The 19,323-nt window shown below is 33.2% G+C and overlaps 1 protein-coding gene across 1 annotated transcript in view; it reads left to right on the forward strand.

Annotated features, from left to right (window-relative positions):
• LOC113499202 (CDC42 small effector protein homolog) overlaps positions 1 to 17,733 on the forward strand; it is a 35,462-nt gene extending 17,729 nt beyond the window's left edge. The window contains exons 2-4 of the mRNA XM_026879579.1: positions 4,591 to 5,016; positions 14,498 to 14,592; positions 15,546 to 17,733. Coding sequence (XP_026735380.1) covers positions 4,875 to 5,016; positions 14,498 to 14,592; positions 15,546 to 15,554 — 246 coding nt within the window. The 5' untranslated portion in view covers positions 4,591 to 4,874 and the 3' untranslated portion in view covers positions 15,555 to 17,733. The remainder of the gene's footprint in view (positions 1 to 4,590; positions 5,017 to 14,497; positions 14,593 to 15,545) is intronic.
• Positions 17,734 to 19,323: the final 1,590 nt, after the last annotated feature.

Here is a 19,323-nt window from a genome sequence, read left to right on the forward strand (position 1 = left end):
ATGAACCGGATTGATCAAAATATAGGAAATAAATAACCGCTTTAACGACTGAACTGCAAAAATATCTCAATCACACAGATTACACGGTAACTATCGTGTTCATTTAATTAATTATTGATAAAGAGACATCTATGACGCAAAACAGTAACCTTATCTCGGCGACGACTGCAGTACTTTCCCTATCACAGGCCAGTGACGCTTCACTGCACAGATTACTTTCACCAATAACAACAACCAAAAAGGTTTTAACACCAGGGAGAATACCGCCACCTCCTTAGTAAAATTATTAAGTTGTGGAAAAGAGACGGAGCTCTATTATAAGTATTAAGCTGACACGCTTTTACAAGTGTAATTTTCACTTTAAGTGGTCCCCAGGCTCACTTAGGTGACACAAAGTAACGCCATAAACTCAATTAAATAACTTTTTTATCAGCTGTTTTTCGAATTCGATTCTCAACTTTTGACATCGTATTTTATTTAACATCTGTCAATTAATTTCACTGTGCTCTGATTATGTAATCAGAGTTCAATAATAAAAGTTGTTTTTATTCCACTTTCAGACTTGGCTTTAGTACGGATGTTAAAAGAAATGAGGCACTTATATCATTATTGTACTTTTAAATCTTGGACGGTGCCATAATGTCTTGCTTGACGCTCAGTCGAAAGTAATCTCACAAATAAAACCGCACTCGTTACATTTCACACTCCAGTCGCATTTATTTGAGATCTTTCTAACACTAGGTATGTAATCGCGTAGCACTTAATCAGTCAGACCAACAATTTTAATCGCTTTTCACTGCAATCAAGATCAAGTCTTATTTATTGGACGTATTTGAATAGATAATAAGGAAATGGCGCGAAAGATTCCACAAACAAGATGGCGTCTGTTATAAATATGACAATAAATCAATCCTTTCTCTTTTTACGTTATTACAAATTGTTCACGAGCGGATTTTGTTAGTTGCTGATATAATGTGGGCCAGCGGGGCGCGCAGCATACGCTTAACACAGTTTCACGTTTACTAGAAATAGCTTATGGCGCTGTTAACTTTTCAACATTTCATTCTGTTAAAGTAGCATTGATAAAAGTGTGTTGAATGACTGATATTTTTTAAACCGTGTTCAATTGACGAAATTTCTAAGGCTTTGAAATAACGACGAAGAGCTTTAACAAATTAAGTTTAAGTCATGAAAATGTTGCTCTAAAATCCATAAAATTGTTTTTACCAGTTTGACATTTAGTCGAATTATTAAAGTAACGGTCATAATTATAACCGTTTGAATGTATCTAAAACAGGGGCAAACGTATTAAGTTGAGAGAGCTTTGCTTGCCTTGAGGAATCGTGTCTGCGGCTAAACCTACATCGAATGTAGCCTTTCGGCCAGACTTCGTACTTTTAAACTGTTATAACTTGACCTATGAACGGTCACGTTTATTTTCATCCTTCTAACCTACTACTCAATATCCTATGTTAATCTTAATTCGCAAACTAGATCACTATGAAATAAAAAGCTATTTTTTTCTCATTTTAGCTTCCACATCTTTTCTGATATAAATTTTCTTCTTTTTTTCAGTTAGCAACAACGTTATCAAAGATAGCTTTTAAACATAATCCTGTACTTAGATTTAACAGATGTTCCCTATTCAATACAGCTCTGATGACAGACAATCTGATAACCATCACTCGAACGCAGATATCTCGCACACATTGCGTGAAGGCTGCATGACGGACATTACGTTCGGATACTCTTCTCATACCAAACGTGCACTCACCAAACACGGGCTTCGTGTGACAATTCTAACAATGATAGGTTATCTGACGTTTTGTCAGAATTATCTGTTCTTAAGACTTGTTCCTGACACAAGGATAAGGCGGTCTGTTGAGCGATAAACTCAAACGACTTACATAAAAGATAGATAATGTTATGTAGGCCTGTCTTAGGATAGCTTTCGGATCAAATTCTCTTTGTTGTGTTTAGGCTTTAGAGAAATTGCATTTTATGTTTAGCAATGTAAATGCAAGGCCTTAATTTGTGATTCTTATGATCTTTACTTAATACTCATTATAGCAGTCGAATCTATTGCACTTCGATCATCCACTTTAAGAATTTCAGACGTACTGTCTGATCTTCTGGGTTCAAGGAGCGAGTCCAACTTGCTCCAACAGGTCTATGCAATTAACGCAAGCTCTGACTGAGCCAGCGGACTAAAGAGGTTAGAACGAGATTTCAATAAACCCCACTCAATCAGCTCAAACATTTAAACTTGCCTAATTAAATCTGCATACAATTTCACTTGCTCGCTCCTCTTCGCAATAGAAACTATTTTAATACTATTGCTTCTATAAAATGTTGATATGTCAAGTATACCATCCGACGATCCGGTTTCGACCGGTTTGTCTACGTACGTTACAGATAACACGTCTAAGATGTTTCTTTGCCATAACAGCAACCTCATTTGATTTGGTCCGAGAATTGCGGTTTATAGCTATAAACAGCTAAAAAAGGAAGGATGCTTGATCCGAGCCTAGCTAGTTCCAAGAATAAACTGTTTAGAAAATAGCGATTGATGGAAAAAAGGGAAGTGTGAGTTTAAAACTTGTGATGAGATACTTCTTTTTTCCCTCCTGTTTAAAACTCAACCCTCCACAAGTTGTAGCTTGTACCCCACAAGCTACAACTTGTGGAGGGTTGAGTTCAATTCAAAACTAACAACTTCTTTATTTCATTTCCTCTTTACAATTTATAAGGGTGGATTCCATCAGCGCCATTTCACGATAAGGGGATATACCAATAACCTTGTGTTCACGTTGATGATAGGTTTACAGTTCCTTGGCCAAAAAAGTATGTTCATTAGCCTGCATTACGTCATTTATTTACAGGTGACATACAATTAGGTCACTAGAGAAAGTTTGCACAGTTACAGTTTAGTACTAGAATCAAAATCAACAAGAATATCTGCAGGATCAAAGATTCCCCTTTCCGCAAAATTCGCGTGTACTTCAAAATGGATGAGTAGTCTGAGAGTCACATTAAAAGCCTCTCGTTATTATCGTCATAACATCCGGTGATCCACATCAAAGGATAATGCTATCAAACGTGCTTTTGATCTAAGGTCTGACTGATTAACTGACAGATCAGATATAGCTTATCATCAGCTTCTGCTTTCACAATTGTAAATAATATGTTGATTTTCCTTGTTATTTTTCTACTAAAACGTGTTCGTTCACGTGTCTCTAGCTTCTTTTGTTTGTTTGTTTGTTGTATAGATCTATTAGCCCTGGATTTAAACAGGTCGTTGAGACAAAGATTTTTGACAGAATCCGTGGCTTTTTACGTATACTATTAAATAATGTAACAGTTTACTCACGCGTATTTATCGGGGTAGCCCGACTGGTTTCGGACCCAATCGGTCCTTAATCATGAGCAGACGCGGCGGGGTATACTGCTAAAAATGACAATTGCTGTCAGAGGGAGTTAATAAATTAGTTGTGTTTTAGACAATTTCGTTCCGACCATTCGTTAATTCATTGAGCTGTTACTTACTATTATTATACTAATATTAACAATGTAATGAGTTCCTTGACTGAAGTTTGTTTTCACACACTTCGGAAAAGTGTAACATCAATTTTCAGTACCAGCCGACTGGGTATTTTTACATTTGACGTATTTACATTTAACATTAAGTACGTATTAAAGAAAAGATATCTTTAATTTATTATTCAGAATGTAAAATGAATCATTAAGATAAACGTTAGTATTTGTGTAAAAACTTAACTTATTTGGAGCGTATTTTTTAAATTATTTTGATGGAATACGACAACTTCAAACACTTATGCCACCTTTTAAGTGTCATACTCTCTCTGACACTGTATTCTGTAAAGAAGATACAAATACCTGAACGTGGGCTTCCTTAAAGTTAACTTAACTTACATTTAGGGATTCATAAAACTGTTTAATTTTTATTTTCTGTTAATTTATTAACATTAAAATTGGTTTAATTTATGTCAGTTGGTCAGCAAAACTATGCCAAAAATTATGAAAAATGTTAAAGAAATTATGCACGTTAGCACTCTTCACTATTTTCTCGTTTTTTTCATAAAGGCAACCTCTGCGTCACGTTCCTGATTCAATCTCAACAACTTGTAATAAATTATAGATTAGCGTGCTTTGATGCAATGGAAGATAGATTTCTAATGTGATGAGGAAATTCTCGAGAAAATGTAGGCCTCTTGATAGAAATTATGCTAAGTTTGTTCTAGACTTTTACTTAGGCCGGCTTGTCATCTTAAGCAGATGCATCGTTTCGAGAATATAAATTCAAAAGCATCGCTTCAGGAATAACTTTAAATAAAGCTGCTTATTTTTTAACAAATGACAATCAACAATAATGAACGTTTATTTTCTCCTAAGAATGTAATTTGGGAAATACAAAAACATGTGATTAGCTGACTCGCTAATTTTGGAAATAACGCTCGTGTAATCATCATTAGTGGACAAAAACTTATTATTATGGATCATTTGTTTGTGTATGTACTTATTAACTTATTTGTCTCATTAGCATCACTGATAAATACTTCTTTCTTTCAGATGTCAGCTGGGAATCATGCGATCAAACTTATCGGCTTGTTCTAAGCACCAGTGACGTCGCTCGCGTTGACAGCACTCATCCTCGAGACGTGTTCAGTGCGCGACTCGTCCACCGCGCAGCCAGTGCGCGTCACTAGAACATCGAATACGAAATTTAAAATTTGACATTTCAAAATTTTCGTTCGACGTTCGCGCGGAAAATAGAAACTAGTATTATATAGTTTTTATTCGTTCTTTTTTCGATTTTTGTTAAGTGGGACTCGCGTGTGTTGTGGACATTAGAAATGGCAAGCACCGGCAGTGAAATTTGGCTGCAATGGTTCGCGTGTTGCTACCAGCCGGCGGCGCAGGCGCAGCGCACGCGCCGGAGAATAGACAGGTCGATGATTAGTGCGCCTACCAACTTTCAACATACAGGACACATAGGTAAGTTGATCAGGAGCCAGTACTGATTCTCATGCTTACACACAGCTAGAGGCTTCGATTAAAGTAATAATTGTTATTATGGAGGCTAGAGAAAACATTTGTTGTTTTTGAGTGTAACACATTCCTATCAACGTTAAAGACAATATCCGGCGGTACTCCGGCCTTTAAAACTTGCAACTGGAATTAAAAATAAAGCAACACAAGATTTTTTAAACAGTGAAAATACTACAGGGAATATTCGATGTATACCATGTTTCGCTACATTATTCTTAAAGGGATATATGTACTTAAACTAATATAAAGTCTTAACACCAACTTAGAATATGACTTTTCAGTATACGGCCACTTATTGCAACATTAGAATTTCGAAACTAAACCTACTAAAATCGTTATTCAACTGTTTGTACATATACATTACAAATTACATCATTTTGCTAAATAAGAGCAAAATAAAAATGTTGCAAACTTTGTTTTTATATCGATCGAATTTCTCGTAACACTGAGTCATTGCATTCAGCCGAATGTAAAATACTCGGAAATGTTACAGCTAATCATTGTAATTGTATATTTTTGTGACTTTGTTGTTTTGTGTAAGGTTATAAGTCAAATAAATTGCAAAAAGATAAAAAAAATACTAAGTTATAGTTGTATTTTTCATTTTATAAGTGCTTTACCAACATCTTTCCGATGTTGAAATACTAAGTTAGACCTTACTTAGATCAACAGGCACAAAAAAGGACTTCTTTATTTTAAATAATACATTGAATATTAGATACATTTCTCTCATCTTTTATCAACAGTTGTTAACCTGCACGTACACAAGTACTTACATGAAATAAAACAGAATAGATAAAAAGCTTATTCGATCAATACTGTATACTCTTTTTATGTCAAACTTCATTTGAACATCGAACTATGTCATAGAGTTGGCCATATCTTATCTGTGCGTATTGGCACTCGGCAGTCGTTGTAATCCCGATCAATGACTTGATAACGAGCTGTCAGTCTTCGCTTATCGATAACCTTCCCTGGAGTCAAGGTGAACGACCCGAACATGACACTGACACCCATCCTACATGCCACTGACGCCACTCGCTTCGGAATATCCGACTTTCCTATTTAATGACACTAATGACGTTTATTTCTATTTAGAACCGCTTTCAACGCAGACTCTTTACTTAAAAACTCTTTAGTTACAAACTTTTTAATACACATTTAACTTGAAAGGTACTAAACAGGTTTTACATGTAAACTTAAATAGCCCTTTAACGGCTTGAAATAAAAACGAAAGTACGTAATTTATCGATTGTCAACTTTGAAAATACCTCGATAAGATCGTTTGGTAATAAATCGTTTAATGAGTCATCATCGACATCCATAAAACCTTTACTTTGCTGATGTCAATCTTGTGCCATTCGATACAAAGTTACAAAAAAATATTTTGTAATGAAATATAAGACTAATTGCAGAGAACATCTTCGTGTTTTAGAAATGATAGATCAATATCAAGTATATAAATCAATGTAGTTTCTCTCAAAGCCAGCCCATTTGATATTTAAAATACCATAGCCATGAACTAAAAGATAAAAATATTACATTATTTCTACAGACCTACAATTACATAAAACAAATGCATCCACAATTCTCAATTTAAAACCAACATACTCGTAACGTAAAACAAACAGCCTGACCTAGGCTGTACAGACTTTCCTTTGCCTCACATCGTAAAAACTTAACCCGTTTAAGGACACGTAAGGATTACAAAACTGAGTCTTATGTAATGGAGTTAACGACTTTTACGTGTTCACATAACTTCGCGTCGTTACATAAAAACTTATTGCATTTGTATTCCAAAGGACGAGTCGCTCCTAATTTGGTTACGAATAGACAGTGTTCCGATTATGGAATGCTATTCTATACCAGAGATAACTATCGGACTCTTAATAGCTATCGGTCTTAGTTCTGCGGACGTTTAAATCTCATGTTCTACATTTAAATCTTTTTGGATAACGAACTGCCTTGTCTATGCCACTGTTTGACAGATCGGGGCGAGGTTGGGAACTTGTTTTGGTTGACTTTTAGGTTTATGTGTTTGTTATAAGAATAAAAGTAGACAAGTTTTATATGAAAAGCTTTATTTTCGAGAAAACGGGATCAAAATTCCTTGCATCGGTTTTCTAAAAACAGTGTCACTTATACGTAAACTTGTGATGCGGTCACTGAAATCTAATAAAATGACATTAATTTCTTATAAAACAACTTGGTTAGCGTTAGCCTTCACAAAATGTCACTCATAAAGAGAGCTGAAAAGTCTAAAAACACCTTCACAAGGAGCTTGTAAATTCTTCGACTAAGAAAAACTCAATTCCAGAAGTAGTAGCTGCAGCAATTAAAGTCGCTTCCTTTGGCCATACCTCACAACCTGCACCTCAGCCTGCGACATTCCCAAACAACCATTAGATATAATTTACTAGTACAGGGTAAATACGAGAGTTTCTTCAGCCAGTTTCAAACAAATCGATCCAGATTGACTGGACAACCGCCTTGACATAACTTTTTAATGGCGTTTACTATGTTAGAGACTGGAATTGCAGTGGAAGCTTGCGCTCAGCCTCACTACATATGTATAGTAAAAAAAAGAACGTTTCTAATTAAATTAATTTTCGTTGCGTGTTAGAAATCTAGCACAAGATAAGCGGACATATTTTATTAGCTTAAGATTTAGTTTATGGTATATCTAGAATAGACAGGCCGTAACTATCGAAAGTTCATTATAAATGTATCCGTTAGCGGAGTTTCACTGCTCGGATAGAAATCTCCAGTTTTTGCACTCAATGGTCATAATCGTCAATTAAACCATTCTATTTGTAGACTAAATCTGTATCATTGAATTTAAAACAGTTCCGGTTTGTTACGCCTTGGAAAAAGGCGTCTAATTTTTTATAGAAAATTTCTAAAATATCTGAGTATAAACTTGTCAGTACACCTATCTGCAACCACATCACTGAAATAATTAATTAAACATACGATAATTAAAGTATTAATTAATTAAACATTTTAGCATTCAGCCATTAATTTAGTATTAAAATTATTTCTACAATGATTTAAAATCAGTTCTGATAAATACATAAATATTAGGTGTCAAATGTCATCAGAAAATAGTAAAAAAATTGCTACATTTATCAATTTGGCATTTAAGTTTCAAGCGAATGCAAAACTGATTGCTGTCTAGACCATCTAACGAAGTCTTTTAAGCAACTAAGATATTAAATTATAATTAAGTATTTTAGATAATAAAAGAGTTTTATTGACCTCAGATAGAAAACGTATAATTATGACATATTATACTTATTCATTAATATACTCATTTGTCATGCAGTAAAGCGTTTCATTCACACTCATATGCGCATGATACCGTGACCTTTCAATAACTGTACGCTAATATAATCATAATTAACTCGTCATAACTCCAGTATTAAAGTTTTTAATTGATCTTGGTGCTCTATTGTTATCATTGTAGTAAAATTCTCGTTACAACATCTCGCTATGTAGACTTGATCGCAAAATATTTAAAAATACTGTCGTGCAAAATTAACAGACTAACCCCAAGATGTTTAGAAAACCTACTAGATTGTCTAAATTTTGCGTAGAAACACTAACTTTTTAACCATAGACAAAGAGAATTAGCTTTACGAGCATTGAAGCGTCATACAAACAGAAACGCTGCGGAATGTCGTTGCATTTTAAATTTAGAACATCCGAGACTGTTGTACGCATATTATTTATTCGTAACCGGCGGCTAAGGATGTCAAAGATTACATTTAGTTAGTAATTTAATGATAGGTGATAATCGACTATCTGTATTAATGGCTTCCGATGACTCGTAAAATATTATCGATTATTTTGATTAACGGAAATATTAATTCTGATAAAATTTGTGTGAATACTATGCCAAAAAAACAAGTAGATATGACTAAGCCTCATAAATATTAATGCATGAATATTTACAGTATTCCAACACTTACTTGAAAACAACATAAATACAATTAATTCGGCAACTCACAACTTGCTATTAAGATCAACAGTCATTATTATAGAAGGCAAATTAAGTAAGCGTGTTTGCAACCCTGGAATCGAGTTTAAAATAAACAGTGGAGTTCGGCGGCCGGCCGTGTCGGTCTGCACGTATGACTCATCCCTAGTAACGTCGGCGTCGCGGTCGTCTTGCGATTGTCGCTTACTATCGCTCCATATGGCAAGTGAATCAACCGAATGGAAATCATTCATTATAATTGTTAAGACTGGAGTATAAATTATCGGGTAAAATAAAGGTTTTAGTTTTTAATGGCAGATTGTTAAGTTAAGTAATGAAGCCACAGTTTACTGCTTATTAATTAAACATTTACAACTACACTAAGTATGGATTTATAAATTCAGATATTCTTATTTAATAACTGTTTTAAAGCCACCGAAATTTCGAAATTCGCCGATCTGTAATGAAGTTACACTAAAGGATCGAATCGGCAGAGCTGAAATGAAATAGAATGCAATACAAATAGATGAAAAATGTAAATATGTACGTTCGATAATACATTCTTGATCATACTAAAATGTAGCCAACGCCAATACCATAGAATGTAGCACAATTTGAACTTTCCTTCCATAGACTCTCGGCTATCATTTAAAACATAAACATATCCGTATAACGAGGCTAAAAAGGCTAAAAGCCTTAGTTCTAAAGCTTAATATTATAATTGAAGTCTGCAAATCACTGTCCCTTGCCGAACACACTTTGCGGTGCACTTTAATTTGTTTAACAGAAAACTGGTCGCCGAGTAATTATTTATTTAGATAACTCATTCCAGTTTCGCTCGCTAAGTCTCAAGTCAAGATATTACACATATTTTAGAATATAAATCGTTTGCTCGCTCGATGTTCAGTTTACGAATTCGTTAAATATATTAAGTATCTTATCAAGTATACATTTATTTTTGTAAGTCGTCTAGACCCAATTTTAAACAAATCATTACTTGTTTCAAATCAAAGTCTTTTCATATTAATATGTTATTTATCTAAGTTCAAAGTCCTTAGTAATACGTATTGTATCCTTATATTTAAATAGGCGCCAGTTAACAGAACTGACGAGACAATACAAACAGGATAATGTCGTTTGTTTATGGTCTGTTACCTGACAGCGACTGTCAGTGATATAGACAAGATTTGTTTTACTTTGTTCAATTTATTCTGTCTCATTTATTTTCAATAGAGTTAAAGGATAGTGCGAGATATTTTATACAAGCTCAAAAGCTGGGGGTCATATCCACTTCGTTAGGTGGTCATTTCTGTTTATTGTACAGTAAGAAATAATACGCCTTCCGTTTGGGAAAAGAATATCCAAAATAATAGATTGTGCCATTATGTTGCAACGTTGATACATCACATCACGAACTTTAACTTTTCAAAAATCAGAACATATATTTTATATCAGCTGTCGTATGCACCACGCAAGAAAGAAAATTGTACTTGTTTAACTAGTTTTAATTTTAACTATTTGACCGAGTGTGGTCAAGATGCCTCAAATATTACATGTTGCGTGTTAATTTTTGTACAGCTGTAATTTCGCCCCCTTTCCGTTTCGGTTGGCAGAATGAGAACCAAAACTTTATATTCCCTTACTTTTACAATGTACTTACGAGAATGTACAATGTACGATTTTTCTAGTAGGAAATAGGTAACCGATAACGTATCAACGCACTAATCATCCCTTTTACCTACTACTAAGTGCATCAATACAAGCTAATATAATTCTTTTAGCAGTACAAAACTATCCTTGTTTTATGATTAAGTCCGTCGCGGTAAGTGACCACCCTATCTCCTGTATACAAGTACAAGCAAACGTGAAAAGTTGAAACCATATGAATGACTTTTACCTGAATATATACATTGTAGTGGCGAAAAAATGTTTTTAGAATTCCACTAAAAAAAATATCCACGTCAGTTGATGAGAATCTTAAATATTCAAAGTAAAAAATACAATAACTATGTCGTTTCTGTTTAATTCATCTATCGTCGCACATGTCACCGGATGACGATACTGCCATAGTACATTTAAAATTATATAAGAATACCATTTTAATTAATTTCTTTGAAATGTTTGTCTCAACTTGTTTTTCACAATTTACTAGTCACAGCATAACCTACATGTACAGATTGTGACTATTCCATTACAAAATAAGAATTATAAACTGTAACACACGCTTTATTCGCATTAATACTTATGTGAGTGACCTCATTTGTCAAAAGATTTTTTGTTTTAATATCTTTGGCGGGCATTTCGTAACCGCATTGTGGGACACATGTGTTGAATGAGTTTAATGTTAATTACACCATAAGATAACCACTTATGATGCCATTAGTTTAAAAGATAAACTGGTGTATGTTAATTATTCCTGTGAATAAACTTATTTGGTTTGGAGCAAACTTTTTGTTATTAACGAATGGTTTGGTAACTCAAGTTGCAAAAATTGCAGGGCTAATCATTCCTGCCCTTCAACCGAACAACTATATTATACACAAAAAAGTCATATTCACACACTCAATTAAGAATGTAACCCTACTACTGTTTTTCGTTTCATGTTCACGAACACAACGAAAAAAGAAAAACAATAAAAACTCAGTGACTCACCATAGAGCGGAAAAATTCAAACAAAGAAAACTCTTTTAAAAAAAAATCGACTTCGTGCAAAACAGTTTTGCAGGCTAGTGCATACTTACGAACATCCTACAACCTTGTTTCAAGAACACCGATTTATTTCTGAACGCAGTTTCCGCGTCTTGATGTCATATTGTATTTTAATAGTTACTCGTATGACTCGACGGTTGCTGCTATCTGGCTGACAGAAGTGAACTGGTATTATGTTACAAAAAGGTTGACTACAGGAAATTTAATTGTTTACCTGTCTGTTGGAGGAGGGTATAACATATATATCCTTTGCTTAAATTTATGGATTTGTATTTTTTTTTTAATTAAGATAGGAAATTCTTGTCGCCAATGACGCCGTATGCACCTTATGTGGGAAGCTAATTGGAACTTATCAACTTTCGTTTTCGTGGACAAAACCGTTACCAAACACAAGTTTACAAACACAGGCAATCATATAACATCTCCAATGTCAGCTTACGAATATGTCGTATCGTATCGTAGATACAAACACTGATGTAACAAGCGATGCATATTTCTTACGTCTGTACTATCAAGGAAGATTAACACTGTCTAGATTATTTGTTGATACCCCACTGATAGTATTCTTCTTTGTATTCTTATTACGATGTCTCATTTCTTGTGACCAGTATTTTTCCTTTCACATACCATTTAAAGAGAAATATGAGGATTTATAGAAACGACTACATTTATTAACGTTAAATATGGAAGAAGTGCCTTTTGGCTTGAACGGCAAACAAGACCTAAAATCTGTTCAACAAAAGCTAGTTTTTAAATCTCTTGACATTGTGTTATTTTTAATTCTCTCAAATTACCAACCTTGAAAACACAAAAAAACGTATTCGCGTAGAATGACTAAGCGAAGGACTTCGAAACCAAACACGAAAAACATAATAACATCCACAGGTTAATGTTTACTTTATCGTAAAACGTTCAGCTATGTACACTTATAGTCATTATATTGTTGTTAAACCTGAGGCCATCCGGCGGCCTTAACATTTGACTCATCTTCACAAGGGAACCGCGAAAGCATTTATAAACAACCGAAGATCATGCGAGAATACTTAAAAATCACATTGAATTTTCCTTGCCTATTCAAAATGGACGTGATTTGAGCAACCATGAAGTTTCAATCAAGGCTGAATGGAAGGTTGCCTTTGCGTGTTGACCTGACAATAATGAAATTGCGTCTTTTCTCTGTCAATATCTTGATAAAATCTTAGATAAAATCCACGTGTTGCTTGTCACCTGTTACGGCTTATTTATTGTTTTTATCCTTATTGACGCTAATTTAAATATTTGTTTTTGTTATTTAATAGCTTTCGGACAGTGTAAAGAATTTCTCGCGTGTAGTGTGTACCTACAAAGAGTTTTCCAATTTACTAACATTTTTTTATTATTTTATATTATCCTACTTAATTACACCTTTTAATTGCCTAATAAAATATATCCTAAAAAGTCTACTTAGCATCTTTTACTAACCTAAGTATATTTTAAGTAAATCTTAGATGAATCCAAATATGTACTTAGACCCATGTGTATTTTCTTTTCCCATTTCATTCACACTGTCTATCAAGTATTTAATGAAATGTTGAATTTACAAAAAATGTATGAAAAGGCACTCGATACTAATAGCAAAAGAGCTCGCAAAACTTCCCAACCTCAAGCTAATGCCTTCGACCGCGGGCTTCGTTCCAAGAACTCGATCAATCAACGTTATTCTGCCACTTATCCTCACTATCAAGGACATCACTATAACTCACCGAACACGGTTTAGATTATCTGTGGTTTGACAGCTACAGTGGTCACTCACGCAACGGTAGCAAAAGATATAGGGTTTTCGTATAATGGTCGAAAAGTTGTCGTCAAAGTTACAATGTTGTTTTATGCTAAAATACTAAATATTTGAATTAAAATTGCTAACTATATGGAAAAAAATGACTTACAGCATTATTGCTGTGTATTAAGTATTAGATATTATTTTTTTATTCAACTGTCCTACATCACCTATTCACAAAAAAACAGAATTTTTTATTGACTAGAATTCTGTTACATTACGATAAAAAGATGATGTTTTTTTAGGTATCCATTAAAACTTTATGTACCTGCTTGTTTACCCATTATCTCGAGAGATATACTGTTTATTTTAAAATGGCCGTCAAATTAAAAGCAAATAATATTCAAACACGTCCACATTAGGCTCCAGTATCTAATCTAAATCGAAACATTTGCGAACCATTATTGCTAACGATAATGAGATCATTATCATAAATCCGTGACGTCAGAGACCTTCGTGCTAATTACATTTTTCTCTGACATAACTTTCGTTGCGTGTAAGCCGCCATTAGTCATAAGATATATTTCTGTCTCGTTAATAATTAAGGTGTGTCAGACAGTTATTGTACCAGAATTTTTATTGTATTCTAGACGTATCGTTAAGAACGATTCACTCCCCTCTTTATCTTCCTTTTTCTATGCCGTTGAACTATTTTAGCCAGGAACTCTTAATTTTCGTTTTAGGAAAGGAAATTGCCTTAGGTTAACTAGAATTTTTCTTACGATATTTTGACATAAAAACCAAGATATAAAAATGTCTAGGCAGACTCTTTCTATAATATCAATTCAAAATGTATTTTTATCTCGAAACTATAGCAGGACCTTTTCTTGCTGCTTAAGAAAAGGACATGTAGAGCAAAATTTCGCTTCCACTACACTTTTTTAAACAGTTGAAAACTTATAAGTTTCGTGTAATTATTCCAGGGTCGACAGACGTAGACATCCCATCATCACTGCTGCACTCCATGCAGAACCAGATGCAGAGCAAGGGCGGCTACGAGATGGCGTATGGTGTTAAGGTGAATATCATAGTTGTGATGTTATTGTTAAACTGTACTTGTAGTTAAATCACTTTTATTAAGATTCGATCTTTTGCGGGACTCTCAGAAGAAATTTTGGGTCTTCAAAGTTGAACCGAATGTTAATTTAAATGTGTATATTGCAAGGATCTCCGGAACATACTTAACAATGTTTAAAATTAACATTTAAATCGATTTCATGCTAAGTGTATTAATTATTACAATGATTTCCAAATGTAATTCACGAATGAAATTCATTTTCAAACGATTAATTATTTTACGAATGAGGAAATATCTTTAATGTCATGGCTATTAAAAAAAAACATCTCAACCAAATGGTACAATCGAAAAAGTCAAGATTTCTAATCTAGTCTGGTTTTCATTTATATGGCAATAGAAAGGAGTTCTAAATGTAAATATTTATAAACGTATCCGCGGGTGAGGTTAACGGACTTGCCAAATTTTGTAGCGGAGCTTACAATAGCAAACAATATGGCGGACTCGTTAAGTGGAAATAGAATCGATAATAAATCCAGCCGAAGAGCTTCAATGAATCATTCAATTCATTTCAAATAGTTTGTTCGTCTAGCAACTGTTTTACGTTTTTAGATATTTTACAAGGGTTTGCGAACGCCTCATGATGGCCGCATGGTTTAACAATAGCTCGTAGAAGTTTATATTCACACTAAACACCTTCAAAAGTCTAACTGGCAGATAGTCGCGCTTTAAATTCGCTTATGAAATGCCTCAACTGCCTGACTCAGAAAATAATTACTCTAACAGTGTCTGTCTTTACAAAAAAAAAGTAATCAACAAAAACGGCCTTAACAGACCGCAGTGTGGAAAAGAGACACCAATCTACGCCGCGTAGTGCGTTGTCTTGCTTCCACAACTACATCAGTCTTACTCACTTCAATATAATTTATATCAATGTATTTTTTTTCTCGTTCCAGGTGTATTGACGCGCGCAGGACGCCGCGAAGGACGCTAGTGATAAATCAGAGTGAACGAATTCTTGTGAACATGATCTAAACAAACTTTATTTATTAAAGATTAATTTAAGTGCTAAAATAATAAGATTATGTTGTGTAAATAAGATACAGAACCGAATTCAGAAATTGTGCGAGTTACCCAAAATTTATTTGTGTTAGTTTTATTAATTGCTCGTCTTTGTGAAATTATGTCTACGAAACTATTGTTCCTTTCTCCTTTTATTCTTAAGAACCTAATCCGTCAAAACTATTAATGACGAAGGTTGTATATAACTTAAAACTGACGATATTTTGTCAAAGAGAAATCTTTCAATCAGTCTCTAGTTAATACGCTACCTAAATCAATTATTAAACTTAATATACCTATTTCTGACTATAGATATTCTATTTACCTACTGTACTAGTACTTAAGTAATAAAGTGTCTTGTGTTTGTGACTTATAAAAATATATTTACCTGAATATGTGCTTACTTATAGTCAATTACAAAATATAAGGAAACCAGGTAATAAATGTGAATTAAATCAGTTGTTTCTGAATTGTATTGTCTAAGCTTTAGTGTAAAATAATATTTGTAATTTTATATTTAGACGTGGTCAACGTCACTATTAGGTATATGTATTATTTATCCTTGTTGACAAGCCAATCTACATATGCGCTATTTATTGGCTTACCCCTATTATATTTTCCATATAATTGCTTATGAAATACAAAAGCAATTGTTAAATAATATATTCCCAACCCACTATAGATAGATTAGACTTCCAAACCAATGTTTAAGGACCTATAACCACAGATTATAATATTACTCTTCCGACATATTTAAATACGTAAGCCGATGTCAAAAAGAATTCCAAAAATTATAAACCACGAAGCTTTGTATAAGATACGTTTTTATTGTGCAGCGTATTTTTTTAAAGCTAATTTGCCATAACATTAACAAAACGTTATTCGCATGTAAAAAAAAAACATGGAAATATCGGCACCTTTCATTGAGAACCAAATAAACCATTGATTCTACCTTTGTTATAGATATGTCAAAATGTCGTTGTAGTAGATAATGTTGAATGTGTGTACACCCTTAAATTAGTATAAATGTTGTGAAGATGCGTATTTACACAAAAGTAGAGTATGTCGATTGTACCGTGAGTTAAATAAATACTAAGAGCACTTAGGAATTGCAAATTTATAATTCGTAAATTTAACAACAAATGTTTGAAGTTTTTTAAAACTTTTCTTTAAAATGTGTTCTATACTTAGCAGTCCAAAGTCATATAAAATGTTCGTTTGACAAGTGGTTTTCAATTCATAATATTCACTTGTTGCCAATCATTACAATTAAACATTTCTCAATATTTCAATTAGCAGTTATTCAATTTTATTGAATTTCCACATATTTCCACAAATTATTTGTTTTAAATGCATGCATTTGTCAAACCGGAACTTTCGTGGGAAAGTTAACTTGATCATGTATTATTTTCTAACAAAACATTGAGGTTATGTTGTTTTCTAAACATGTCACACTAAATTATCCATGGTAATATATGCTTCAGTACTTTCCCACGGTATTTCGGTAAAGCCATGGACTCTAATAAAAGAAAAATGCAAACAAATCCTTACTATTTAATACCTATATGTATTTCATGCATTGAAGTGTATTTGATTTATGGAAACGTCTCATATAACTAAGTTAACTTGTAATAATAATGTTTTTCTAATCATTAGAGGTTAATAGGTTTAATTACGTCGTGTCGTCCTATCTGTCTATAGTCTTCTTGCCCGATCATGTTTGGGCAACTGAATGACTGATACAATGTTTTTCTGGAGACTGAACCTGAATATATATTTTAAATATATACAATTTACATATTTGCTAGAACTCTTCAGTGCTATAAACGCCAAAAACAGATGTTACAGCCTTTTGCTACTAAACACTTGAGTTGACATAAACTTGGCTTGTTCTTATAAAATATCGAATTCTAATTGCAACTGGCTGTTCCATTTTATTTGAGTAAAATAATAATTTTGTCATTTTTTAATTAAAACGACAAAGTTCTATTATGAAACATTGATAGTTTATATGTTTAGATATTTAATAATTTGTAATGTCCATTTAATAACTTGTTCTATATAAAAAGAATTACGAAAGTGTTTACTCGTTTTATTTGATTGACATAATCTTACGTTTACATGTCATGTGACCGTCAACCCTTTGTGAGCTGAATTTTTTGACATAACAATTTTACAGTCTTTTGCTCAATACCTTGTGCTTCACTATGTTATATTTTACAAACCAACATTAAATTACTGCAAGAGCCTAATGTTTGGCCTTTAAGACTGCACACTGCATGAGATCGTATCAACGTATCTGCTCAGGGTAGCCAGGTAGGTAATGCTTACTCCAGTGAAAAAGCAAACAAATTGATAGTTAAGCTTACCATTTTATAGTTGGACAATTGAGGTACAGAGCTAACAATTTCATTATACCAATCCCCTATTCATACATTGGAACAATTCACTTACAAATTAGGAATTGACCTTTTTAAAATATTTTATTTCACATACAGATGAAAATTTGTACTGGCCATAAATCAAGAAAAAAGTGCTTAATTTGGATCAGTACCTAACCCTTTGTCCGAATACAAATGTTTTACGTTATTTAATACAATGGAGCAATCTAAAGTTGAATAACATGGAACTGAATACACGGAGATAATAAGTGTTAGACATTTTGATAGAGATGATCAGTGCAAATGAAAGTAAAATTCAATTAAAAAATATTTAATGAACGATAAAAGTTTTCAAAAAATGATCTACTTTAAAAAGGGAAAGACGTAACATCTCGCATAAGTGCATTTACTGTAATTTAACTGTAATTTGATCCATTTATTTGTTATTGCGAGTCAAAAGAAATAATAATTTAGACTAAAAGACGGACATTAAAAAAAAACAATTCAAGTAAAAAAGTTGTACATATTTTAAACTGCTACCTTTGCAAAATTTGTATGGAAAACAGGTTTACCAACAAAAGGGCCTCAATTCTGCTATTTACAACGACCGATGAATGAATGAAATTCGGCTAAAAATGAAAATTTTCGTATTTTCTAAAGCATTTTTCTACACAATATATACGTACGTATAGTATACTCAAGGTCAATACAATTAACTTGAAATAATTGTATTGGCAAAATGATTAAGAGAATAGGAATAATTTCAAATATAATCCAATTGCCATTCATTCATCCGGCATTGTAAAATAGCATAATCGTGGCCCAGTACTCAAAGCAAGGTCAAGCAATCTATGGCCGAAAGCAACGCGTCCAAAACGCGTCGTTATAATCATAGACAAAGAGGATCTTTATTTCATTGCACTTTACATACTATTAATTAATATAACTGCAGCTTGTTTTTAATTAAATTAAAATCGTTTAATGTTTAAGCGTAAGGATAAAAATGTTTTGTTTGTAGGATATTTTTAATCTGTCGTTTGACATTCATGCTATCTTATCAGTTGTGAGTTGACTTTTTGTGTGACAGGTTTATTATTAAAGTTTTGTACATTTGACATTGAATCCGTTACGAGTTTTGTAAGTTTGTGCGTGTGTTGAGACGTTGAAGTGTTAGAAAAGCGCGGTTTTACGAAGAATAAAAAGTCTAAATCATTCGGATGTACGTAATTAAAGGAACGGAATTTGGTGATATAACCTCGAAGTACAAATCAATATTTTATTTATTTGTTCA

Source organism: Trichoplusia ni, chromosome 12 (assembly GCF_003590095.1).
Source record: "Trichoplusia ni isolate ovarian cell line Hi5 chromosome 12, tn1, whole genome shotgun sequence".
In the NCBI taxonomy this organism is placed as follows: Eukaryota; Metazoa; Arthropoda; class Insecta; order Lepidoptera; family Noctuidae; genus Trichoplusia; species Trichoplusia ni.